General features: G+C 47.5%; 1 protein-coding gene across 5 annotated transcripts in view; it reads right to left on the minus strand.

Moving 5' to 3' along the window:
- NTRK3 (neurotrophic receptor tyrosine kinase 3) overlaps positions 1 to 27,811 on the minus strand; it is a 219,326-nt gene that overhangs the window by 12,277 nt on the left and 179,238 nt on the right. For 3 of the 5 annotated variants that reach the window (XM_086471894.1, XM_086471893.1, XM_086471891.1), the window contains 2 exons: positions 25,571 to 25,743; positions 19,678 to 19,921 (listed from right to left, as the gene is read on the minus strand). In XM_086471894.1, coding sequence (XP_086328020.1) covers positions 19,678 to 19,921; positions 25,571 to 25,743 — 417 coding nt within the window. Of the gene's footprint in view, positions 1 to 7,988; positions 8,064 to 9,131; positions 9,156 to 18,596; positions 18,609 to 19,677; positions 19,922 to 25,570; positions 25,744 to 27,811 lie in introns of all 5 variants that reach the window. The other 2 variants (XM_086471890.1, XM_086471889.1) reach the window with 2 other exon arrangements.

Raw genomic sequence — 27,811 nt, forward strand, 5'->3', positions numbered from 1 at the left:
TGAAATAGCTGGATTGTTCCTTCTAGCCAGTCTCCTGTAGGCCAATTGAGGACAGTTCCCAATGGTGTGCTTCCTAATGGTTTATTTGGCCTGTTTAAGCATTTTGGGTGATGGTGCTTTCCTTCAGGTACAAGTTCTCACCCTCTAGTTGAACAGTGGTTTCTCAGCAGGGAAACATCACAGAAATATAGAACAATCTCAGAAGATGCATATGCTTTCTCTTCTAATGAAGGCAGCGCAGGCACAGATGGCATCTCAGACAAACACGTCGCAAGCCGTGTTAAAATAAAGAGCTCATCATCGGAGGCTGCAGTGTCACACCTACTAATGATGTGATTAGACTCATCAGTGCCAGTGGGAAAGCTGTGCCAGCTCTGGCACTGCTGAATGAAAAGATGCATTTCACCGGCAGAGAAAAAAACCCAACCCACCCACCCCCGCCATGAGTTAGGCCACTGTAGAGAAACGTTGAATATAAGATGCTAATGGCTAAACTTCCTGAGACCTAAAATAGAGGAGGTTCCCCTAGACATGTCCTTCCCAAGCCTGCCTGAAGCATCCCTGTCAAAAGATGGTGTGGCACGCAGAGGAGAGGCTGCAGATGGTGACAACAGCCAAAGAGAGGGAGGTACAGAAGAGATGAGGACAGCTGCGATGGGGGAGCAGCAGCAGTAGCACTGGGAAGTGGCAGAATTAAAACCAGTGATAGCCAAAATGGTGGCACGTACAGAAGGTGAGGCTAGGGTTTGGCTGCAGTATTCTGCTGAAAAACAAGCTAAATTTGAAAATTTGAAGGAATCAAGCATTACAATCTCTTCTACTCTATTTTCCCACCTACAACTTTCTGAGCATTGAAGTTCCCTCCATTCTTTATCAAGTTTTCTGGATGCCCTTGAGTAGGACAGAGTTGCTGAAGCCCCATGCATTTTAACCACTGTGCTAAAATTCTTCCTCCCTACTTTATTTAGCCAGGAGCACAAATAAATAAGCAAACCCACAAACACAGGAACCTGGTTCCCAGATGCCGTAAGAGCCCTCAAGCACTAAGTGGCCACCGCAGGTATTGTTAGTTGCCTTCTGCTCCCCTTCCTGCAGTCAGTGAGACGCTCCACCCCAGTGAGCCCCACTGGGACCATTTCACAAAGCCAGGACCCGGTAGGACACATCTGACTGGTTTTGCCGCAATACAGGACTGCTTCTTGATGGTCAGATCTCTGAACCGGGTGAGTTTTCCCAGAGGCATCTCTAGCCACCAGCTCTGCATTAGGGCTAGCCACAAGAGGAAGGATGGAAGGAGAGAGTGAGTCTAAAGAAACCACTAATGTTCTGCAGTGTCTGACAGGATGAATGACCCTTGCAGACATATGCTGAGCAGACAGGACAGTCCTCAATTATGTCATTGCTGGAGCATTTACTTCAAGGAGAAACGTGACTACAAATGCTGGGCTTAAAGCCTTGGCTGGTTTCACTGCCTCTGGATAAGCCGCTCTAGTCCAAAGGCGTTAGGTATGTGTATGCAGCATGCACAGGCAATGACACGCATGTCTGCGTAGAAAACAGCTTTACAGTGCAAAGAGTAGAGCTGAAAAAAAAACTCTATTAATTTTAATTCTGCCTTCTTTCCTTTGTGAGAGAGCGCCCTAAAGGATTTGCTAAGGTATTGATGGGTGCCAATCCATATATCCCAGCGGGCAACCCACAGCCTCCCTCAGGAAAGCACAAGCAAATCTTGCCTACATGATGGAAATTTCCTGCTTGCCACACTGATTTTCCCCAGCCTCATCCTCACCGCATCAGCCCTGTGCTAACTTCTATGTACTTCCCTCAATGTTTTCTAACCTTCAAGCTCACGACTTTGTAAATATTTGCAGTCAGGTAGCACATCTCCCCACTCTGGTCATTCTACAGCTCTTTCCATCCTCAGCAATCAATTGCTACACACTGTCTTTGTTTCTGCTGCACCTCTCCAGAAGCTGACCTTACAGACACTCTTTGTGGGGCTGAGTCAGGGACACATGGCTGTGTAATAAAAGAGTATTTAAAATAATGACTTGGGTTCGTTACATGGATAGCCCCGGAAGAGCATTTGTTTCACTGGCACATTGAAAGCCACAACCTTGCCGAGGAGCTGTCACCCTACAAGGGACTGTGCTTGGTTCGAAGAGGACAGGGTTTATGAAGACAAAATGCAACATGGCCTGGGGTGGGCACAACCTCACTTTACAGCAACACTTGCTGTATATTGATCAGAACAGGCTCAGTGCTTTATTAGCCACCTGAGAGGTGCTATGAGCTGCTACTGGAATTTGTGCTCGATAATCAAAGGCATTTGTCATTCTTTGAAATGCCCCGTGAGTAGGTGTTTGATTTGGGTGTGTGTGAAAAACAGAGGACAGCAGTCTGGAGGAAGAAGCAGGGAGGCAGCAGGCACGGGTCGGGTGTCCTGCTGCCTACCCTTCATCCTGACCCACGGGGCATCCCTGCTGCAGCATCCCACATGGCCCCACGGACACCACCCCACGGGGCAGGACCCAAAGGCCGTGCAGCAATGTGGCTCAGCAGAGTCCACCACCGGTAAACCTCTCCCTGATGAAGCTTGAAGAGCAGCAGCCGTTGCTGTCGTTCAGCCCCCAGCCGCCTGGCACACGTAGCTCCCCCAAAGCCCTTCTTTCTGTTTTGGCTTTCCTGCGTTTCCTAGGCAAACTGCTCTGGATTTTTTTCCTCCCTCTCACTGACAGGTACAGGTGGCCTTGCTGCCCTCTCCTTGCACCTCCCCCAGCTTGAATTTTAAACTATTTAACAGCTTTAAATGCACCTAATGAGGTTTCAGTCTGCACTTTGCTCCCGTCTCTTTGCTTCGCTGACACCGGGAAGAAGAGTGGTTTGGAAACCTATTGTGGACTTCCCTGTGTCGGAGGTCTAATTACGTGGTAACTGGTGACCTTGTAAGTACAGGGTAATCTGCTGTGTAATACCAAGGTAAATTATCCCAGCACTTCTGTCTTTTCCACTGCAGCCTTCCGCAGAAATGGAAACACAGCCGGTTAAACGGTAATTAATCTTTGAACCATTTGACACTTGCCCAAGCCGGTGAGAAGCAACCAGCAGAAGCCCACTGACTTTGCGCCAGGCAAGGGACCAGCTCAGAAGCCATTGCTCTGGGAGTGTCTGGTGTCACCTGGCCAAAGCAGGGGCTAGTTTGTCACCCAGCCAAAGCAGGGGGTACTTTGTCACCCAGCCTCTTCGAGTGCCGGCTGCCTGGGGCAGTGGGCTGCTTTCTCAGAGCTGGATGCAGCTGTCCCCTGCCTGCCGTGCGTTAGGCATTGCCTATTCGGAGGGACACATCCAGAGTCATCTGCAGGAGGAAGGGGGCACCAGGGGCATGTGGATGCTGGAGGGGAACAGGCACCCACCTTGTCTGCATTAGCAGGATGAGGCCAGAGGTTCAGAGCAGCTCATCCGTGACGGGGGTGAGCCGTCTGGAGCGCTTTCCTACCCTCACAGTGAGGGAGGTGCGTGGGAACGGCACCAACGCTTTCCTCTGAAACCATCCAAACCAGGCAGGCACAGCCCCAGGCATTCACCCGGCAAAACCCCAGGAAAACCAGCCAAGAGATCCGCTTTCTCCCTCCCCACTGTGAGATGCACTTTATTCCCTCCCACGCTAACAGCCTGTCGCCCCGGGGCTGGGGGCTGCCTGTCCGACCCCTGGTACCTTTATGGCAATGAAATATATTTGCATACATTTCAGATCCGCTGACATTGTTCTCTCTGGAGAGCTTTGGGTTTTTATAGTAGCCACGGTAATGATTTTCAGATTATAGACTAATAAAATATTTTAATTTGTTAGGAACATTAAGGTGGGCACTGTATGATTCTTATGACATTTAAACGGTGCTTAAAAAAAAAAGGAGGGGGGGGTTTCTCAGTGTATTTCTTTTCCAAACAGGAGCACTGAAATAGAAAGTCAAAATCCCACACGCTGGTACCAAGATCAGCTCTGACACCTCCCCTCCGTGCCTGTTTCACTTGAATACCTGCCAAGTTAAGTAAGCAAACACGGGATTGCAGCGTCCTAGTTGCAAACCCGTTTTTGGCGAATGAGCCCCCCTCCCTAGTCACTCCGGCTGTGCTGCGCGGCAGTGACCCGCCCTAAGCATGTACAACTCCCCGTGCCATTGGCCTCCAAGGGCCGGGTCACAACTACAGGGTAACACAGGGATTTTGCACCTCAGCCTATACTTACCTATTTTTCCTCCCCGCCCATTCACTGTGCACTCTGATTAAGTAACCGGACAAGCTGTACAGCAAGTCATGGCTCTAGAGCATCCCGTCATTTCCATGGCATGCAACGTACACCATGTGCCACAAGGCAGACTGCTGCACCAGCCCCTTTCCTCTGGCTGGGTACCAACTGCATGGTTTGGAGTGAATAAGGCTGCACTGAAGAAAGCAGGGGCATTTCGGAGGAGGAAAGTTGCCCTTGCAGCTCTATGGGTTGATATGACCCATAGCTGTATGCTTCGTTTCCTAACCTGTAAAATGGGGAAATGCAACTCACTGACTTCTCAAAGACACCGTGCAGGTAATGGCTTGTACAGTAAAGCAATAAATGGCATGGAAAAGCCTGCCAAGAAAGGGAAAAATAGTCAAATGTATAGCTCAGTGTTAGTTATACCTGGCAAAAGAGACAGGGTTACACAATGAATATCGTAGAGAAGAATAGCAAAGAAGTTCCTTTGTTCTGTGAGTACTTTCGCCTTGTACCTTAACTGGATCATACAAGATTAACGGCGGGTGATTATGTAAAGTCTGTACTACAAGGCAAAGGCAAGTGTGAACTCAGGCCTCCACATTATCATTACCTGACCTTGCACGTTCCCTTTTGCAACATCAGCATTTTTTTTGCAGATAGGATTTCTGGATGGTTATTTTAAGAAAACTGTGTTAAATTTCTTGCTTCTGTGCCAGGTACCTGCTGCTTAACAAACGGGCCATGACTAAGCATAAACTGGAAATTAGAAGCATCTATGAGCTAAAGCAATGAGATTCTGGGATTGTCTTCCCTTAGGAGCACATTTAATAGTGGTGCTTGATTATGAAAAAGATAAATCTGATGTGATTGATGCAACAGGGTATTGGATTTGATGATCCAGGGAATCCCTTCCAGCCCTCTCTGCTCCTAATGAATTTATTTTTTAAGGGCGGGGGGGATGGAGTGCTCTACCGATGGCAAACAACGGTGAAGCGTGTAGATACCTGCTGGTGGTTAGTGGGTCTCCATCCCCACATTTAATCACTTCCCATCACCAAGAAGGTGGAACAGGTCTCCCTCCTGGTTCTGCCCATCCTGAACATACCAAGCAGAGGTGGGGGCAAGGATCCTACCTGCTTCCTTCTTTGCATTTCCCAACTACTGAGGATTTCCAAAATTCACTCTCCTTGAACCAGTACAAATGTCTCAGCTGACAGGTTCCCTATGTATTTCTAAGGTACTTACCTGTCTCCCAACACCATAATGGCTGTGTCCCTTGCAATCTTTTTTTTTTCTTGTGAATCTCCTCAGTGAAGGTGAGCAGGGATCACCTTTTAACAACAGGAAACCGAGGCACAGAAAGACTAACAGAATTTCCTATGGTGGCAGGGGACATTGGTAGCATGGAAGGGACCTGCAGCCCAGTCCAAGGCTGGGATCTTACTGCTGGACTCTTCTTCTCCATGCACCTAACTGGGCTCTCCCTTTCACAACACGAACAGCAAAGAAGAAAGTATTTTTTCTGCTGGTCTGGGATTCCCATCCTCCATCAACCCAAGGGGCCTGAGCTGGGGGTTTTTGAGGGCACTGTGCAAGGTTGTTTCAGAAGGGATGCATAGGGAAACTGGTTGTTACTTTTTCCCCTGGAGTAATTTTAATTCTTTAATTCCTACTTGCTAATAAGATAAAATGCTGTGATTTCTGCAGGATCAAATGGTGCAGGATAAGCTAAGGGAGTTTATTAATTAGCATGCTTTCAGGGCTGGGAAAAAAATAATAAAAAGAAGCAACAGGGATGCAGACGATAGCTATAAATACGATCCAAGAACTACCTGCCATGACATTTTAGCCGAGGCGGGGAGGCTGTCATGTTAGTGTTGGGCATGGCACTCTGATAGTGAATAAAGATCATAAATGAGAGGCCAAGGCTTTCTCTCTCCAAAATGTGGCTATTCACAGACATGTGCTACATTTATCCAGGGCCTGCTCCTGCAGATAATACCAGGTACAGCACTTCTGTGTGCGAGTGCTCCTTTGGCTTCCCCAGGGATTGCTTGGAGCAGTGAGTGCTAAGCCCAGTGGTAAGCAGTTGCAGTATCAGATTCATAGCATGCCAAGCATTTTGGATGAAAACAGCTATAAAGAAGTCACATATTATTATGTCACATTGCAAAGGTCAACCCCAGTATTTGTTCTGTCATAAGGACATGATTGAAAGGCAAAAAAATAGTGTCAGGGCACAGGGGAAAATCGTTTTTTAAAGACTGCCTTCAGGGCTGAGGATACAAAATTACATCAGTGCTTAGAACTAAATTTTGGCTCAGAAAGGCATAAACGTAACAAAATCACCTTTCAGTGGCACGTCTTCTTATCCGCTGACATATCCCCTGTAAAATCAGAGATATCTAAACTCACACTCCCGTGTGATTCTGGCTACAGTCAGGAACTGCCAGAGCCCTGCTTCATCATGGATCCCAGGAGAGCTTTGCGAGATCCACTCAGCTGCTTAACACCGTGTAAGCATTCGCTTAATCCCCATTGCTGCTGGGCAGAAGGAGTGGTGGTGACACTGGGAGGAGGCTGGGTGGTGGAACAGCTAGTCCTTCATCACCTGATCGGGAGCATACACCTCCCCTAGCAATGCCACAGGGAGGTTTGAGTAATTGGACCTTGGTAATTTGTTCCAGTCACGACTACTTTGAAAATATTTATGCCCATCTCTCTGGGCTTGCTGGCACAGAGAAGCTATTGAGAAATAAGGTGTGGAAGCAATCACTTTCCTGCCTTAACTTATGAGGGGTTACAACTGCTCTGCACAGACAGTGTCTTTGGGTGGATTAGCTCCTTCCAGTTCCAAAATGGAGCAAAGGCTCCCCAACTTTCTGGATCAACAGAGAAATTCCTTGCGTGCCAGCAGCAAAACCACACAAGACAATCAAGTTCAATGTTTGTCCCTCTCACAGGCTTCTGCAGCTCACCTCCAGCAGCCTTGCAGCTTGCTGACAGTGGCTTCTGGGATGCTGCGACAGCTGGGAACCCACTGGGCTGAGCATCCCTACAGATAGGTTCCAGCATGCAGCAAGCACAACGGGATGATGGCTTGCCTCTGTGGGAGGGAGGGCACGGTGAAGAGAGGTGTTACCAGCCCTCAGCTGGCTTGCATGGCTCCCGTCAGCCACCACCTTGGCAAACCCAAACTCCTTTGCACTGTCAGAGCACCAGACTCACACCAATCCCTCACTGCTGCTCCTCAGGGCAAGGGATGGGAGAGGCAGAGGAACAGCAATGGTTGACATCCACTCGATTGCAGCTGCAAGCACTCAACTGGTCAGACACTGAGGCTGTGTCTAGACTAGCAAACAAAAGGTGTTAGGGCTGCATGTGACAGTCCAACTGTTCACATGGTTTGGTTTTAGTCCACGCCACTTTGACAACATCCAAACAACTGTTGAGAGCCCACACTGTCCACTAATGCAGACACAGCCTGAACACCCATGAAAGAAGATTGACTGAGGACTTTTGCATACATCCCATATTATCTCAGCGTACAGACAAACCCCAGAGAGTTGCTATGGTAGAAACATGTGCAGTTCCCATCACACACGAGAGCCCCTTCGCTGCCAAATGCACTGGACCCGACTTAGTCCCAAAGCCACTCAACCCCACATCATTTCATGCTCAAGTGGCACCAGTACCCCGCTTCCAGCTGCCCCAGGGTTCGAGATCCACTCACTGTTGCAGCTGCTGGTGGTGCCAGTCTCTGTCGCTGCCACGCTGCGCTGAACTGGCCCTTCGGACGCGGCCCTTCCTGACAGTGAATGGGTGAAAACAAGGGAAGGAGACAAACAAAAGAGAAGGGAAGGGTGAGAGAGGGAGGGAGGGATGGGCAGAATGAAGCAAGGGGACAAGAAGGGAAAGGGTATGTCTTTAACCAAACCATATGTCTTTCACTGGCTGCAACATCCCAACACTGCACAACCCTTGCTGCGAGGGCATGGGGCAGGTGAGACCCTCTGGCCCTGGTCACCATCACCTTGCACCTCACACCATCACCTGCGCCAGTGCAGAGGGAAGGAGAGCTGGGTGAGAGTCAAGGGGAGCTCAGCCTCTTGAAACTTCTCTCTGGACTGTGAAGCCACATCCCTTGGGGGACCCAGTGTCTCTCTCCAGACAGAAGAAGTTCTAGGAGCCTTGAGGGGTTCCCCTGTATCTGATACACAAGTATCCTGCTCCTTGCCCATCGCCAGCCCTCCTGGGCACGGTGCAGGGACCCATCTGCCTCTGCCAGCAGGACAAGACCCAGGCCTGATGTCTTTATTCAAGCAAGCTCAGGTTAGCCAGAGTTAAGGGCATCATTGTCCAAATGTCCCAGTCAAGCAGCTGGTCCATTACTCTACACTTCCCCAAAAGTCTTTGTCCCATCAGTACTGTCACAGGTTGGGGGAGGAAGAAAAAACCCTCATCCCACAGCTTCCAATCACCCTCAAGCCTGCCAGTGCTTGCAAAACTGAACCTTAGGAGGGGACAAGGGAAGCAAAATGATGGAACAGAAAATACAACACTATATTTTCCCATGTATCAAAGTAGGAAAGATTTGGGGAATGGGAAGGAGGAAAAGGGGTAAGGATCTCAGTGTGCAAACTAAGAGTGAATGGCAAGCATAAGGTCCGCTGACGTTCTAGTAAGCTGTTGGTGTTCCCACCCGGATGAAAAGGAGACAAAATCCCAAGACAAAAGGGCAGTTGTGAGCACAGTGGGTTTGGGGGAGACTTCTGGCTATGCAACTTAGGAGCTCATGCTGACAGCTGCCCAGGGAACACCAAAAATACACCCTCAGGGTGTGTCCAGCTAATCGTCACCCTGGGTGCTTTCCCACCCTGCACCAGAGGTGAAAATTGAGCTGCTAAACATAGCCGACAGCTCATTCTGCTTGGTGAATTGCCCCATGAATGACTGACTCACCTCCCTTCCCAAAAAGTTGAGGTAGGAAATGGGTGGGGGAAAGGCTTAGAAAATTGTTTCATGATGGTTGTTTAAATTGCCTCTGCCTTACAGTGCTACAGTTAGGGAAAAAGAAGAAAGACCTATGCATGAAGCTGCATCCTAAAGCCAGCTGTGGCAGAGGTATGGACATTGCAAATGAAGTCATCCAGCAGTGGAATAAAACCATCAATATAATATAGTGCAGAACAAAGCAAATTCTACCTCAAACACAGGGCTGAAAGAGAAACATCTTCCTCTGTCAGATCTGTTACCATGCATTTATTCCAATAACAAATAACTAACCCAGAGAGTAACCCAAACCTGATTTATTCCTCCATCTAAGTAAATATGAAGAGGCAGCCGAATCTGACTGTAAAACCCACTGATCTCATGTTTTCCTTGTATGTATTGGAAAAAATAGGAGTGGAGTTTCTGCCTTGCTGCCAGGGGATGCTGGCAAAGCATTTGAGCTATAGATATTGTATCTTGTCACTAATGACTGCAGGGAACTAAAAGGGATTTGGATTTTTTAATGCTTCACATTAATTGATAATTTGGTCTCAGAATCCACAGTGGAACACAGGATTTGCTATATTGGATCAGTCTAGTGGCCCATAAAATCTGGCGTCTTGCCTCAGTGGTGCTCAGAAAAATTACCATCCAGTGTCTTTGCTTATAAGGTTGCTGGCCATTTCTGTAAGGCCGTACAACTGAGAGATGAAAGGTCTTTCTGGCCTGCACAGCAAGCCTCTTTAAAACCCTGAAACATGGTTTTGGCAGGGGTGTATTATACCTCGTATTATGGTGCTTTTTTTTTTTTTTTTTTAATGCAAGGAAGAAACTCTGTAACTACAAACATTTTCCACACACATGCTGCTGGTATTCCTCTTGGTCACCACAGCCCAAACAGGGAGAAGGTGAACTTGTATTTTCAGAGGGCAAATGAGAACACGACTGAGGCCAGAGGCAGGGAGATGCCTTGTACTGAGAAGAACAATATTGATTAGGCAGTGTAAAGATTTCCCTCTCTAATTCCTTTAGCAATCTCATCATGTGTTGCCCACATAATTGGATGGGAAAGAGAGAGGTGGAATCACTTAAGCGTTCAAAGCTCACCACACACCAAGAAAAGATTCCTATTTTGTGCGTGTGTGCAATTTTGTGCATCGTTGCCCCTTGATTGTACATTGAGCATGATCTCTTTGACAGCCTAGCCCTAAACAGCCTGTGTATTAAAGACAGATGCTTGCAAATAGGGCTTTCTCCACCCAGCTGGCGTGGAGAAGGTGCTTGCTGTTGGCATTGAGAGAGGCAGGACTATGAAATAAGGGGGGATCAGGAGGGGAAATCCTGCAGAAACTCTAACCATGCAGGAATCTGGAGGGAAAAAAAAGCAAATTTTCATTTCCACACAAACATCTTAATTAAGGAGGATGATGAAGGTATTTGCATCTTAATTTTTCTAGGGAGGTTTTCAGTTTGTTGTGAAGCAAGGCACAATTTATCCATGCTCACACTAAACTGGTTTATAACTTCTCTGCCTCCAGTTCTTTTGCCAGTCCTACTGAGGTCATGGGATGCTCCCCACCTTTCCCAACCAGCATGTGGTCTCATGGCTATCACCATGGTAAAGGAGATCACAGTTCTACAGGTGGAAAAGCAGGAGAAGGCTGCTGGCCAGCTGGGATGCAGCGCGGAAATGGGTCCAACAACCTAGAGAAGGAGAGAGGGGAGGGTTTTACGCACCCAAGTCTCTCTCGATTGTAAGCTGCAGTGCTCCTTCCAAAGCCTGAACGGTTCATTTCCATATGCTCAGGAGCACACACTGTTTCTGGTCCATCTGGGGCTAGAATAATGAAGCTTGTTGGCATATGGTTCTCCATCTTCTTCTGCTCTAGCTACAGTTTAAACCAGGCCACCCTGGTAAAACCCAGGAACCATCAGGTTCTTTGACCTGCCCTGTACAAAACCCTTCCTTGTTTCTGGTGATACCACAGAGGAACATGTTTTGGTTGGATCTCCACCATGGGAGAGTCTCCCTGGCTCAAAACTGGGCACTGTGTTCTTTTCCATGTATCTCACACCTTTCAGGCTAATGGGATGTTCAGAGTGGGGACAGCAGGAGGAAGGGAGCACATTGCATGCAGGCACCCTCTAGCATGTGGTTGGGAACCACACTTAGACAATATAAATTAGAACAGAGGAAAAAAACAGTTTCACAGTCAAGGAGGGGAAAAACTACTCAAGGATAAGTGGGGATCACAAGTAGCTTCTCTTGCCTCTCTGGATCTGTTGGCTGCACCCAAGCAACACTGAAAATGGAAGAGTCCCGCCCTTCCTAGTTAAGTTTTATGGGAAGGGAGTTGCTTTGAAAGAAAGGGCTCCTGAAATCCCTGCAGGAAACTTGTTGTCTCAAGTTTTCACAGCAGAGGTGAATAGGATTAGGTAGTTTCACTTTTTCAACCCATTTCAGCTGTTGGCATCTACCGTCTCCTGAGACAAGGAGTCCCACCACTTTACCACCCACTGTAGCAGCTCCGTTGGATCCAAACCTGCCACATACATCAGCGTGTGTTTTAGGTCAGGAAATACCGAACAACAAACAATTCCTCCCTATATTTGGCTATATCTGTGACCTCAAATGGAAGTTCAGGAGTTAAAAAACATCAGGAAGCTACACTGAAAGTCTTTGAACTCCCAGCTCTCTTGAGTTCAGTCTAATGGTTGCAAGAAAGCAAAAGCCTCAATGCAAATGCCTGGGAATGGGGCTGAGCTTTGATTGAAAGATAGAATCACAGAATGGTTTGCATTGGAACGGAGCTTGAAGATCATCTAGGGCAGGGACACCTTCCACTAGACTAGGTTGCTCCAAGTCCCATTCAACCTGGCCTTGAACACTGCCAGGGAGGGGACAGCCACAGCTTCTCTGGGCAACATGTGCCAGTGTCTCACCACCCTCACAGTGAAGAATTTCTTCTTTACATCTAATCTAAATCTACCCTTTTTTCAGTTTAAAGCCATTACTGTTTGTCCTATCGGATTGCAAGTTTGATTAGCTCTCAGTAACTGTGTGTTTGGGTGGTTTGGGGGGACATAGAGGAGTTAAGTGTGGAGGTCAGTGTTTGGGTGAATATCGGGACTATATTAAACAAAAAATCTGAGCCAAATGACTTGCAACACAGCAGCAACATATCCCGAGCAGGAGGAGAAGTGAGCATGGAGGTCAAGTACCATAGCAGGGAGTTTTTATTTCCCCCAAACAAACTGCTCTTTTGTTCCTGTCCTTCAAAGAAGATGTCACCAGATTGTGAGAGCTCTTCACCTGCCACATCCCTCTCATTACTGAAATGAAATAAATGGCAACAACATGAAAACAGCAACTCAGGCAGGAGAAAGACAGGTAGACAGTGAGGAAAAGGGGAGGGGGGAAACAGGGTGCGGGTGGAGGTCTTGGCAGGGTGGAGAATTAGGGCAATTACCATTTCTGAGAAAATGCTAGAAATACAACACAACCTAATTTCCTCAATTAATTCTTCTGCACTTGAGCTGCTTTCTGTGAAGGGCTCTTAATGTTTCAAACAGGAGGAAGGAAGAAATAAAAGACTCAACATTTGTTTTTCACTCAGTGTAGAAATGGGGAAGTGTTGAAGAAAAATGTCTGGCTAAAACACAAGATGATGCTGTTACATCTTCCTTTCAGGAGATAAGGAACTGTGCCGTGAATTCAATTTGCAGAGGTTTTTATAGGAGCCACAAAGATATCAAAGACCAGCACGTTCAATATCACATTGACTTTTCCTGCACGCAGAACACACTAGGACAGGCACAGAGACACTTAACCCACACACCCACATTGAGTGGTTCCCTCACCCCCCCCTGTTTCCAGCCCTACTGCAAGTTAGGGGGAAATTGGTTCTGTTGTCCCCAAACCACTAGTCAGGGCAGTTGTGAGGCACCATGGCATGAGCCATCCACACCTCATGGGACCTACAGGTGTCATCTAGAGGGAATGAAGGCAGTGAAAACAAGAGAAGAAATAACAAATCAGGCGTTGGGGTGACGGTACACATGGGGTAAAGAGATGCTGAGAAGGGCATGTAATACTTTCAACAGCACACGCGGGCTCCTGCACATAGCAAGACTACGGTTCTGCCTGGCTGGCCCATCTGCATCAGTTCTAGGGGCCTCCACATCTCCGGGTCACCATGAGACTTTTTTGCCCTTACTTATATAGGTTTGACAAAGCAAGACATGTTCTCCAGTATACCGCTTAGTACAGGAGAAAACTAAAGTACTTTTTGCTTCTGAATCCTTTCTTTAGGGGAACATATATTTACAGATATGAAACCTTCCCAACACCCAAGCAGAAAGGATGGAGAGAGAGAGTAGCACATTGTATTTTTCACCTCAGAGAAGGGGTAGAAGAGTCGAAAGGCAATGCTTAGCTGCTTAGCACCTGCACAGCACCTAGGTGCTGGAAATGGTACTGGTGTTGGAAGTTGAACGTGGCACGCACTTTGTGCCATCTACGCAAGAACCCACACAACAGCATGGCCAGGGACTGGGCTTGCTTTCCTCCACCCATCGGCACTGAAGCAGAGCCTGAGCACACTGCCTGGGTGCACGGAGCCTGGTTGGCTCTCTCTCCGGGGCTGACTACTCCTGCCCGTGTACACTGGTTCTACTGTAAAACCTGAGATGGCAGCTTTCTTTTTCCCCCCAAAGTGAGTCAGCACCCTATCCCAGACAGAAATTCAGAGGGAGCTTTTCTCCCCTCTGCCTGTTGGCATTCCCCTTCACAGGCGATGGTGCAGAGCCCTCGCACACTCGTCCCAGGGCTCCTTCCTGCTGCTAACAGGGCTGGGCAGCAGTTTCCCTCTGCCACGCTGTAAACACGCTGCATGAGACGGACAGCAAAGCAACAAAGAGAGCACCAGGGGACACAAAAGAGGGTGTACAGCTGAAGGATACACACATGCATTAAGGGGCCCTGTCAAGGATGCACAAAAAATTCTGGTGGGAGAATACAGCTAAACCACTGCAGAGACTTCAAAGCTGGTGGGAAAGGAGCACCATTCAACGATGGTGTGATCGTTTAGGGACCCTCTATCTAGAAGAGTGTGGGTCAGACTATATCTACTTTTAATGTAAGGCTTGTCTGTTAGTCTTATCTACCATGCTGAATGAGCCTCCAAAGGAGCAGGACCCAGGCAGCTGCTAAAACTCAGTAATCTATTTCTTGCACGGAAACTTCACTAGAAAAAATAACTGACTGTACCCAGGAGAAAGAAAACAATTTCGAACTCCAGAGGAGAAGAACTAAAGAAAGAGATAGTCTAGATGGGACATGGTCATCAGAAAGCAACCTGGCAATGGGTATGGAAAATCATCAAGAATATGGGTTTTTTACTATCCATTTTAAAGAGAAGAAAGAAAATGTTTACACAGTAAACCTTCATGCTTCAGAGGAGGAGGCATCTGCCAGAGGCATCCTAGACTTTTTAAAGAACGCTGACCTAAGGCCAAAGTCATAGCAGAAATGTTTTAGTTCTGATCGTCTAAGGATGTGAGGTTCATAGGAAGAGATATTAATCTTTTATTAAACTAACTGATACTATTGAAAAAAAAAAAAGAGCTCAGAGAGGGCTTGTGTGTCTAAAATTCATCCCCCCCATCAATATCGTATGTTCTATTAAAAGATATTACTTCTTCCTGCAAACCTTGTCTCTCCCAAATCTGGACAATGCTCCAGAGTGGTGAGAACACAGAAACGGGGAGCATTTTTTGTTATTATGTTTAGCTCTGAGTTGCTAGAAATAGAAACGTATTTTCAGAGCCCTTTGCAAATCCTGCATGTGTCTTTTTTTCGACAAGCAGGTGTCCTTTGCGTGATGAACTGAGACCAGGACAGATCTTTGGGAAAGCTTAGAGCTAAATCCCCAAGAGGTTTCAAGACCACCCCAGAATTTGGGGCAGGATGCCAGAAGGGTAGGACATACAAGATCTGGACGGAGGTATGTCTGAATGAGGTTTAATACCTACATAAATCCTTCTTCTACTCGTCATGTGTCTTCACTGCTGATGTCCCACCTATGTCAGGTCATTACCTTGGAAGCTATTAAGGACTGTTGACTACAATTTAAGACTGTGTTCTCTTCTAAAGATGAAGAAATACTGCCTTTCCCTGGGCAGCTCTTTTGGAATTTAATTATGCATTTTGGTGGATAAAAAGAAAATTATCTGGATTTTACTGGAGCACAGGTGAGTTCAGAGCCACAGAAGGGCTCTGGGAGCAACCAAACCTCAGTCTGCTGGGTGAAAGAGCAGTTGGGGGACCTAAACCCAGGCCTGGTGATGCCCCCAGCTCTGGACAACTCCCTCTCCAGCACCGTGACAACCTCCAGCTCCCCAGGCAGCACGGGGCAGGCACCGTGTGCCTGACTTGCTGCAGTCTCTATGCCACACTCGGTTTGGCTGAGGCACAACATCCCTGACCTGCAGCATCCCACCACCTGCTGTCACAGTCCTGAGTCATACCTAAAAAAATCGCCTACTCACACAGTTTTTTAAAGAAAACAACAAGGAAAACGAAATCCGCCCAAATCTTTTCTCTCCGATATGGATATATTCCATCCTGCCTTCCCACAGAGACCCACACCAAAGATTGCACAGTAAATTACACAACACATCACAGAAATGCTTCTTCAGCATCCCCGCCTTTACTCTTCACACAGAAGCTGGGACACTTCTCCCCGTCTCCTCAGTCCCTCCACTTTTCTCCGCTTTCTAATCAGATGCTGTTTCACCTCTCCCCACCACCTACACCTCCACAAACAACTTCTCTCCATCCTGTCATTTTGAAAGAAGGTTTAAAGGCAACAGCTGATGGGATCCCTCTGTGATGCACAAGGAAAAGGACACATCTGTCTTCAGGCAGAACATGGAGAGCTTCGTGGAGAGGGGAAACAAGCCTCTCTGCTGCTTTTGTTACGCAAATGTTTGTTTTCTGTATCCAAATGTGTAACAGGAAATTAAGCAGTTCACCTTTGTTAACGCACTTTTACATCCCACAAATGCAGGAGCCAGATGGTGTTCTCTCTTTGTTTTAAAAGATTAAAAATGGGAAAGAAAGGAAATGGCTAGGAGCTAATCCTCAGCCTGGAACACACTCATACATCCACATGCCCAGTTATCCGTGCTCGTGGGGCCTGGGCAGGAGCAAACACAGGGATGCAGCACACTGAAGTGAGTTTGCTTGCAGAGAGCTCCAGACCTGTCACTTTGTGTCAGCTTTGAGGTGGAATCCTTCACTGTGTTCCCAGAAAATGACAAATTACAGTATTCTCCCCAGGCTGCAGCTTGGACACACCAAGCCATATTCTCTATAAACCACCTGAAGCAGAACTTTGCTTCAGGTTCTACTGTTGGGAATGGCAGGCTGTCAACAAGGGAGAGCTGCTGTGCACAAACACTGAGCATCAGACTTGGGAATTTCACCAGGCAGGTTGTAGATGTGACCAGGGACAGCACCAAAGAGTTTCAAAGTTGAACTCTTGAGCCACATCTCCACTTCCCATAGACGAGACCCAGGATCAGTTTGGTTCTCACACTGCAATTCATTTGCTCTCTTGTCTGTAACCATTCAAAAGCCCTCACTTGGGGTGCCTTGGTGAATTTTATGATAAGTCTGTGCACTCAAAAGGATTGTCTCAGGAGCCTTGAAGAGACAGTTTTCATGCAAGAGATGTTAGGAATTAAAACCGTGAGGAAAACAGAGCACAAATGCACAACTGTTGTGAAGCCATATTGTTTTTCTCACTTATGTTTGCAGGAGAAAGTGAATGTTGCTTCTTGCCAGAGTTAAAGTAAGGTCTAATACAATCAATTCACGAGCCTCATGTGGCGTCATTAGTGCCACAAGCAGGTTTCTGTGCAAAGGGTCAACTACTCTTGCTCATAGGGAACTTAGAAGTGCAGGTCGCCACACAGAAACCAAACAGATTGCCCAGTCCAGAGACAGCAAGGCTCACACCAGTTCTTGCAGAGAATGAATGTAGTGGTGCTGTGCAAAGGCAGAGGTAGAGGAGAGGACAGGATGGGGAAGGACAGAGACTGTCACATAACGGTGAGTGCACCGGAAGGATGAATAACGATATCAGCTCCGTGCGCTCTCCTGGTAAACAAGTCCCACAAGGTGGTGATTAGAGAAAGAGATTCAGAAATGAACCTATTTGGGTTCTTCTCATATGCTGGGAGGAGTGTGGTTGGGCTGTGGCTGGAGGGGGGATGAAGGACACTTGGCCCCTCGACTTCTGCTGTTTGCTAGGGGAACATATGTCCTGGATGGGCTTCCCAGCTCTGCCACCGAATCCTGCTTTGGCCTTGGACAAGTCACGTAATCCCTCTGCCCCTCACGCCACCAATGTAAATATGGGTAATCAGAACCTTATTTTGCTAGGACCCTTCTTTGGACTGTAACAGAGAAAAGGTCTCCATGCATGCAGAGCATGGACTTACTGACCAAGAGTTTCAAAAGTACCAAAAGTCAGTGAAAAGAGAGAAAGGAAAATCAACTAAGAACAAAAGGCTGTGCTGGTCTGAAGCTCAGCTCTTGCTCTGGTAAACAGGTGATAACTACTTACTACTTTGGTCATGCATGGCAATTTGTGTTAGCAGAGAAAAGTCCACTAAAAAGCCTTATAACACTGCACGAGATAGCACGGAGCAATCCTCAGCAAAATGTTTTGCACAGACAGGATGAGTTCTACAGGACACCACCACAGAGAAGACAAAAAGTCCCACAACGACGAACTGGCCTGTGGAGATCATCTCCATTCTCTTTTTGAGAACCATCCCAGCCTTCACATGTCAGTAGCAGCAAATTCTCCCATCACATGGAGAGCTTGCAGTGCCGCAGGAACACAAGCTTGGCTGGGATTGTCTCAAGCAGTGTGACACTGACTGTGCTTGGGGTAGGTCTAACACAGCTGAAGGAAAGGAGGGAAGCAAGTACATGGGTAATCACATGGGCTACTTCTCATCCTCCCCTGGGCTCTTCTTTTTTCCTACTCGCTCCTTCCTGAAGTTTCAGCAGTGACGGGACCATAGCCACCACTCTTACCTCATCACTGCCCAGCAGCTGCACCAAGACCTTCTCCCAACACAGGCTTTTGTGCTGCACAGTGAAGACTGGTTCCCTCACTGGTAATTAAAAAATGATAAGTTATTTAAATATTTATTTAAATATTTAATTATTAAATAATAATTAAATAGTTATAAGCCAATGTCCTGGGCTGGGAGAGGTGATATGTCTCAGTAGAAATCTAATCACATTTTTCCTCCTCCCCAACACAGTGACTCCACTTGGCAGCTGCCCGTCACATAAGAAAACCTTCTGAATCAGGTCAAGACCATAGGTCAACCCTTTCTTGGATGGCTGATAGAAATCATCCTCAAAGGCAAACATCCATGTTGTAGCCAGAAATAAACCAAGCTTTAGTCCAAGCATCAGGCTAGAAACCACTGCTCCTCAGCCTGAAAAGCCCTTCTCTGCTGGTGGATGGCCCAGCGACAGATGCCTACTCCAATGTGCTTCAAATGCTTCGCACATCACAGCTTCTCCTGTAGCTGAGGAAGGGTGATAAACACACTGACCTCCCAGGGAGACTGCCAACCTGGGCAGATAGGGCAGTGCAGACAGGTACAAAGGGAGTGCGCAAGACAAGGGGACAGTACAAGCACAAATCACGGAAGAAAAGGCTGGAAAGGCATTCCTGACTCATTGAGTCCGTCCCCAGAGACAAGAGCAGGATTAGCCTCTGCACTAAACCCAGACATTTTTATCTAGTTGCTTCCTGAACTTCTTTAATGCTGGGCCCTCAGCAACCTACCTCTGCAAATTATTCCATTGTCTAAATGATGACCCTGCTGGAAAAAAGTGTTTTGAGGTCGAACCTAAATTGCCTATTATTTCCTCTTCCGTATTTTATGCACTTATCAGTCAGTCTTTCAGTTGCCTTTTCTCTAGGTCCCTGTATTAAGTTTCTTTAATCTGACACCAGAGGTCACAGCCTGTAGTCTTTGTCATGTCTTTGGATTACCTTTAATTTATCAATGTCTTCAAAAAAGAGGGAGAAAAAATAGGAAGGAAGGAAGACTGGGATGACTTCAGAGCCATCCCAAAGCATGTGACTGTGTGCTGGAGTATCACAGACAGCTCTGTGTGTGGGCATCTGCATGGATGTCTGAACTACAAGCATGCCCAGGTCTGAAAAGGAGTAAGGACAGTGGTTCAGGGATGCCTGATCGACATCTGTGTGCATGTTTCAATGAGGGAATAACCAAGCGAGTGAGCCCAAGAGCTCCAAAAACTGATTTACTGTAACATTTCCTAGTCTCCCTTTGCTCTGAGCATCAGACTGACGCTGGAGCTGCCTTACCCTGTAGTAATCAGTGCTGTAGACATCTCTTGACATCCCAAAGTCTCCAATCTTCACCAGCAGGTTGGCTCCGACCAAGCAGTTCCTGGTGGCCAGGTCTCTATGGACAAAGTGCTGGGAGGCAAGGTACACCATTCCAGACGCGATCTGGCTAGCGATGTGGAGCATCTGGGATAGCCCTAGCTCCCCTTTGGCTTGTCGAGGCTGCCCATCCACGAGGATCATAGCATCTGGGCCATGTGCCCTATAGGGAGGAAGAAGCAAAAAGCATAGAGTTGGGTCTCAAAAGTGACCAGGAGACAGGAATCCCACACGGTCGCTGCTCCTGCTGGGATGGGTACTAGCCCCCAACTCTGCACTGTGAGGATGTATACACAGCTCCAGTAGAAAGGAAAAAAGAAAAGCTTAAGAGAACAGGAGGCCGGGGGAACATTTGATGGGTGAGTGGGTGTCATACATCCTTACCCTATCCTTACTCTGCTGCAAGCAGCCTCTTACAGCCACAGATGGAGACAGGCTGCCAGGACAGAGGGGCCATCAGCTTGATGCAACATGGGACATTCTTCTCTGGCAAGACCTATGCAAAACTACTGGGCCTGCAGATATTTGCATGTTTGCTCCAGTTAATTATTACTCCTTGAAAACCTCCCCAGAGGCAGAGATATCACCCACTTTTCTTCCACAGCCACCATATTCTCACTACTTAGTCTCTTTATTAATCCCAAATAGCCTTCTCTATTTCCTTCAAACACCGTATCACCAAACAACTGCCCCCTGATTGATACCAATACAGCCAGAGACCACAGAAAAAGTTTCAGAGGAACACCAGCATCTTTATCCCTGGAAAATACCTTTTATACCCTAAGCTATCCCAGAGGTAGCACAGTGAACTATGAAGGCACAAGCACAGGTGCAAAGGTTAGACCTGGATGTCAGCAGATGCAGAGAACATCCTGGACAACAAAAGGAAATATTTTGCTGAACCAAGTGCATCGTAAATGCAGGACTTAAGGTCAGTATCATTCCTGTCCTGTCCCCTTTTTAGTCCCCTTCCTTGCTGTGTACCAAGCCTGTCTTTGCCGTGCTCCCTCTGTGATGTCTCTTCCCCTGGTAGAGCTCACCCTGTGGTAGCCTGTGCAAAGGTGGAATAACAAAAGCCCTCATATTTAGGGAAAAGCAAAAGATGTTGCTGTGACCTTCCTCCTAGTGACTAAGATAGAGTACAGCATTTCCTCCAAGGCTTTCATATTGCTCTCTTTGAAATGATTCTTGGCATTTCACCCCTGTCATCAGCAGTAACCCCACAGAGAGACAGCAAATTGAAACTGCACATACAGAGATTTCCCTGCTTCTTGACATGGGACTGAACAACCCACAACAAGATCCAATCTGTTTCCCTCCTTTGTCTCTGTTCTCTAATTGCTCTGTTGGGCTTGAGGGTGCACCAAAGGGATTAGCATCCAGGCGTCTGGGATTCAACTGATAGTTTTTCAAATGCCTCCCTCTTCAGCTACATTCTGCTGCCCTACCACTGGGAACACGGCTCTGAAGGTCCCCTCCTGGGAGAAAAGACAGCTGGAAGAGGAGAGGAACTCCAGAAATGAGTGCTGAGGAGCCAGGAGTGTTTTTTTGGAGCCACAGTGGGTGACACTGCAGTGAATGTGGGATGAGCTGGCTGTGAGCAGCACTGTGGGTGGCAGGGCTGGGGCTGCCGGAGGCATCTCGGAGGGTCATGGGCATGGTGGGAGCAGCAGCACACTGGAAGAGCTGCTAAGGGCAAGGAGGAGCTGCAGAAGAGTGTATGCAAAATTAACTGCCTGATGACTTATTTAAACAGCCCACAGATGGGATTACCCCAGGAAATTACCTGGTGGTGACAGCAGATGTCGACAGCAGGTGAAGCTGAGCCAGGACTGAGCAGGTTAGCTAAAAACAGCAAAGCAGGACAAACAATAGCTTCTAAAATTGTGCTGGACGGTTTGTACCAGTCATGCCTTGCAGTTACGCCATATTTAGCTGCAGCTAATACCTGTTGTCATCAAAGGTAAACATTCCTAGGTGAGAAGTGAGGGATGTGTTACTACCTCATTGCTGCCACTTTTTTCAAATACAATAATGGCCCCCAAAGAGATGTCTGCATCTGAAGGGAACAGCTGATGTTTAAAAAATGGTCAGCCAACACCTTTATTTCTCTGACTCTTTGTACATCCTACTATGTAGGACACATCTTGGTATGCCCTATATAGTACATACACTTCCCTCTCTCCTTTTCTCCATCCCACATGGTTATAGTCCAGAAGAGAGAAGTATCAACACATGTATGAGGCTAACAGGAAGGATATGAGTACATTTAGCTGTGTCAAGAAGCCTACAGGGAATATGTGGAGGGTCTGCCCGTCTTTTCTTGGGGGAAGAGGTTTAATTCAGCTTTACAGAGAGGCCATAAAATTGGGTGGATCCCCTGTTAAAGATCTCTTGGGACTTTTTTCCGTTATGGAGTGATGGAGGCTTTTGTCAACATGAGGAAGAAAATCACCCCTCTGGCTTCATCTGCTGAAATTTCTCTTTCTGTCCCAAGACAGTCTGACTGTGGGGCTGCTTCAGCGGAAGGGCTGACACAAAAACCTCAGAACTTTGCAACTTTCCTATCAAAATCCATTGCCTGTCTGAGTTAACAGCAAATGGCCACAACTTCTTATAGACTGCAAAGAGGGTCTGCAATGGCAACGTGCAAATACCCCTACCGTAAATTTGCTGCTGTCACAGACAGAAAACAAATGCTAGAAAACCAGTGGCAGAAGGAAAGGGAGGAAACGATGGAGATATCTGGTGAGCAGAGAGGGAAGGCGGTTGCTGCAGATCCCCGAGTAGCAGGTCTGTGTGCTGGGGAGCACCCAGCCTTGCCACACACACAACCTGCGGGCAGTCTCCAGCCCCTGTGTAGCGATGCCGAGCTCCCTGGGCAGCAGTGCCTGTGTTTCCCCATGGCAGGATCTCTTCGCTATCTCTTTTCTATTAGCCAGAACACCACGATGGCAGCCTGCCCTGGTGTGGACAGCAGGATAAGTTGCTGTACCACCAGCAACGGTCTTACACACAGGGGCCCTGGGAGTCGTGTAGAGCCATCCTAATACATGTCACCTCTAACCCCGCTGGTAAGTGTTGATTCTAGAGCTTCCCCTTGACACACCAGTTAATTCTACAGACCAGTAAAATTCTCTCTCTTCTCTGGGAAGCACACAATGGTCTAATGACACTTATGGGAATTTATTTATTGTGCTTTTCTCTAGGAAACTGGGTCTAAAGTGAGCCTCTTCCATTTTACCACTTTTCCAATTTCTGCAGTTAAATTGGGAAAAGTCCATCTGAGTGCCTCTTACAGAATCCCAGAGTTCCTCTACTGACTGGGAGCACCCATCTCCTGCTGTGGGCTGGGTGAATCACACTACAATAAAAACTGCTGCTCACTGAGGCATGACAGGCACTCCTGCACCACCAACCCTCTCTGTCCCCTTGCAGCCCCCATCCCCCAGAGCTTCCCACCAGCAGATTGCTGACATGACAAACAAAGCCCAAGAACTTCTTTCCATATGCCCCCTTAGGCATTTTGAGTTCCTGTTTGCTGGGTATAAGTTCCCTTGTCACAAAAGCCAGCTTCATTTGGAACACAGAGGAATTTCACTGCCTATCACACACCAACACGCGGAGAAGGGAGCTCGTAGCTGCTTGGTCCATAGCTGCATGAGAAAGAGAAGCTGACAGCCAAATGCAGCTGGAAGAGGAGAGGCTGCAATCCCAGGGACCACACATATGGAAAGTTTCTTTCCTTCATAAAGACCAAAGATAATACAACAATGAGCTTTCTTCTCCAGTGACACTGGGGCAGGCCCTGGCCTCCCAGGGCACGAGTGTTTCCCAGACATGTCCCACGGCAGTGTTGGGATGTGGAGGTGAGGGGGTCTGTGGCTCCAGCATGATATCAGTCTTAAAAGCAACTGTTGTGTGAAGCAATTCCAGGAGGCATTGACAGTGGGCACGAGACATCCCTCTGAGACAGTCTGTTTTGGACTATATTGTTTGGGAGGTCAATTAGAGCGGTGAAGGAAGCTATGCCTCAGCTGTAATGTCTACCTCCTCTAAGGAGAATAAGGTTACTGGTTCTGCCAGGAAAAAAGATATGTCAATTTTTTCTCTACCTTGTGAAGCAATTCAAGAACGCAGTCTCTCATGCTCCTTTTCAGACTGCCTTCCTCCAGTCACAAGGCTGAGGCACTGTCCTTCACACTGCATCTCCAATCTGCACTAAAGCACCATTTCAGCCCAATGCCCGCTTTCATGCCAGTAGGCAGAATTCAATCTGCTGCTGCTGGGAGGTTGTTGAGCCCCTGCAAGACAGGGTACACCACAAGAGAGGGTCCAAGGGTAACCAAGGCTGCTCCCCCTTGAACGTGGGTCTGAGGAGCTCTACAAAGCTAGTGTAACATCAACCTTCACTCGTCCTACTTTGCCAAGGATACCATCTACCCAGAGCCTGAGACAGGGACTGAGCTATAAAATCATATTCAATCTACCTGCAACTATGCCAAAATGAGGAGGGAAATCAATGCAGGGATGACCCCAGCTCAGCCACTGCCCTGTGAACGCCCCAAGGGAGATGCAGACAGGTTGGCACTGCTTGGCAGAGGAAAGAAGAAACCTCTGGGGTCCTTCCCCATAGCTCTTCTGGTGTAAGTGATTGCTTAGAAATGAAAACCTCAGGGAAGGACCCGTGTTTCCTGGTCAGAAACTGACTGTGATGGTGGAAAAATAATCACTGAGTGTATCCCAACCCCAGATTTAGACCTGCTGTGCTCAAGCTTCTTGTTCCTGCTGCAATCATGTTCACACTTAGCAGTCAAAACAGGAAAATATCAAGGGTCCAATTTTCTAAGTACTGGGAAATAAAACTACTAATTATTTCAAGAGGTAAGTACCACTCCACTTGCACGTAGGTTTCAGAGCGTAATTTCTGTACCGTGGGAGAACAGCACCACAAACATCCTCCCACAGTTGCTCCCTGCCCCTCACCACTGGCGGATTCAGGGCACACAAATGATCTGCCTCACGCTGGTGAAATGGCTGAATGATGCCTGGGGAGGGGGAGGGGAGCTCCAGCAATTTGCATCTCTCTGGAGACAGGGAAGGCAATTACAGCACTTTGTCAGGCCTTGCCTAGCTTCTTGAGTAGCGTGGTGCCACAAGTTAGGGTATTTTGTATCTCAGTCAGGATCTCTGTCTCCTTGTCTTAGGGAAGAAGGACCAGGGACGGACTCCACAGGCACCACCTGAGGCCCGTGCAACGTTTCTCAGGTCTTTTCTGAATATAGGAATGAGAACTAGAGATCAGTAAATGCCCAGGATACCAATCAAAGGACTAGAAGGAATATTTTGGTTCTTGTGCTACTGGACCAAGAGCTGGGTGACATGGGGATTGATGGTTAGTGGCCTTCCTGCTTGAGCATGACATGGCTTTACTGGGTGTATGGGACTCGGAGCTGCTGATAGCCATGGCTCCATGTCCTTCTACCCCCATAGGGCAGAGATGGATTGCAGCCATGCTTCCTGCAGCTTCAAACTGGCTGCGCTGGGAGAAGAAAAGTCTGGTTTCCATAGCTCGCAAGGACCATCCCTGGAACTATCCAAGAGGAAATGTTGGGGTAGAGCTAACAAAGCACCAAATATGATGAGGAACACCATCTCCTACACGCTGTCCTTGGAACAACTGGCTCTCATTACTCAGCCCACCAGCATCCATGCGGTAATGGTGTCACTGGTGCACCACAGATCTATAACAAGCCACACCAAGGCTGCAGAGCTACTGTACAGCATCTCCCATGCTCTCCTTTGCACATACCTCAGGAACTTATTCAGGTCACCGTGCTTCATGTACTCGAAGACCATGATGAGTGGGTCACCATCACCACACACGCCGTAAAACTTGACGATGTGCTCGTGTTGCAGGTTGGTGAGCAGCTCTGCCTCCCTCTGGAAATCCTTGCGGGCTGCCAAGGTGGGGTCTTTCAGCGCCTGAAAGAAGGGGCACAGATACATACAGTGGGCTGAGGTTGGGGCAAGGCCAAAACAAATGGGGTGCAGCATCACAGAGGAGCTGATGAGGAAGGGAGGGGAGAGGAACCACTGCCACTATCCCAGTTGCACTGGGAGGGCTGGTGGTAGGTGGTGGTGGCACCACCTCAGTGTTTTGTTCATGTAGTTTCCAACCCAGCAGGTTCCCCAAATCATTTCCCGGGTAGCAACAAACATACCTCGGAGGGCAATAGTTTCCAATTATTCCCATCTTGGGCAGGATTTGTACTGGTGACCTAGGAGTGAATGGCTTCATATCTCATTATTATTAAATTCCTGAGCCGGCCAGTCCTTGCTATCTCTCTTTTATTTTGAAATAGCTGACTACACTGCCTTTATTCAGAAGATGGATTTGCCTGGCTGTGCAGTTATTGTGTGGATTTTTCAAACTGCCTCTGAAGAAGGACACTGTCAAGTCTTTTCTCATAATTTTTAAAATCATGTTTTTATTCCCTGCTGTTTATAACAGCACCCCTAGCAAACTGATGCTGAAATTGGTATCCTTATTGAGAATATCTCATCTTCTACATTTAAGCACACCTCATGGCCGTTGCAGGGTAGCTTGCAGGCTCCAGGCTGTGTGGAACAGCCTGACGTCACAGGGTTGCTATGAAGATGCTGTTGTGGGTGCAGTTGGTGTTTGGGGAGGGTTCCCCAGGATTGGAATCTGTCTTGTCAATACGTTACCGTGCAGTTGCATTGGAGAGCTAGTTTGAAAGCAGTGTGTTGTCATCTCAGGGTACCAAGGGAGGCCACTTAGTAAAAAAGTTGAAGACCAGAACACTTGACAAGATGGGATGGCCATAGGAATCAGCAGTCTTTGCAAACATTTAAGGAAATGAAGAGGCAATTCTGGTTTTGATTTGGTCTCAGCTACATTCTCCCCATCCTCCACATGCCAGGACTGTTTAGTACCAGTTCTGGCTTTAAATGTGCAGCCTAACAGGAGTCAAAAAGGATTTAAGGGAACTTGTTCCAGTTATCCCCAGATTCAGTCTGATGTGTACCAATTCCCCCTCAGTGGTGGGGAACAGTAGGTATCTCTCCCCTTACCTACACACAAACACACCTGCACCCTTCTCCCCATGCCTTGAATCTCCCCATGCAGACAGGATAGGTGGCATCAGCAGGTTCAGGCCCCAATTTATGTGTAAAAAGGGATGTTAAGCATCAGAAAGCTGTGCATAGAGTGTAATGCCATGCAAGCAACGTAGTGAGTCCTCCAGAGTAGGTGCTTTTCCCCTTGGAGTAGAACTGCTGCAAGGTTTTTAGCCAAGCCTTAGGATGCCGCCTCATCTCCTTCTTCTGCCCCCAAACTGCTAGTCACATGGCATAATTTTATTTTAATTCTATGTCCTCTGGGATAGTTTGACTAGAGATATTTAGATGGATGTTAGTTACACAGTGCAGATGGCAAAGCATCCATCCTTATCTCAGGCACCCAATTACTTTTAGTCATTTCATATCTTCATAATGTTGATGCTACCCTATTTCTCCTCAGGAAAACAGTCCCCTCCCCCACCACTCTTTTCTCCCCTTTTTTCTTGTGGTGTTTGTAATATTTCAAACTGCAGTGCATTTAGGTTTCCTCTCCTTCACACACAATCATTTCCACAAGGTGTTAGGACTGTAAGTTTGTAAATATTACACACACATACACAAAAAAAAGATCTTAAAACCCCCACATTGCTAAGGTTGCACAGACAAGCATTTAGAAATGAGGGAAACAAGAGCTGGAAGTGTTAGAACAGGGAAAGAAGACCAGAACCGGAGGAAGAGAAGGGCTGTCTCAGCAAAACCACTGAAACGCATCTCCTAGGAAGGCTTGAGGTGGCTTGTATTTGTGCCTCCATCACACAATTCCAGCGTGACATCTGGCAAGTCACTCAGCATCTGTAGGTTGCAGCCATTGTCATGAAGTGTCAGTTGTTCCAATAGTGCCTGGAAAATCCCCTCTCACATGGTAGCAGGGCCAGGTCTGCACAAGCACCGTGTGTTTATTGCTGCA

The sequence above is a fragment of the Leptosomus discolor genome, chromosome 11, assembly GCF_034619465.1.
Source record: "Leptosomus discolor isolate bLepDis1 chromosome 11, bLepDis1.hap2, whole genome shotgun sequence".
NCBI classification, from domain to species: domain Eukaryota; kingdom Metazoa; phylum Chordata; class Aves; order Leptosomiformes; family Leptosomidae; genus Leptosomus; species Leptosomus discolor.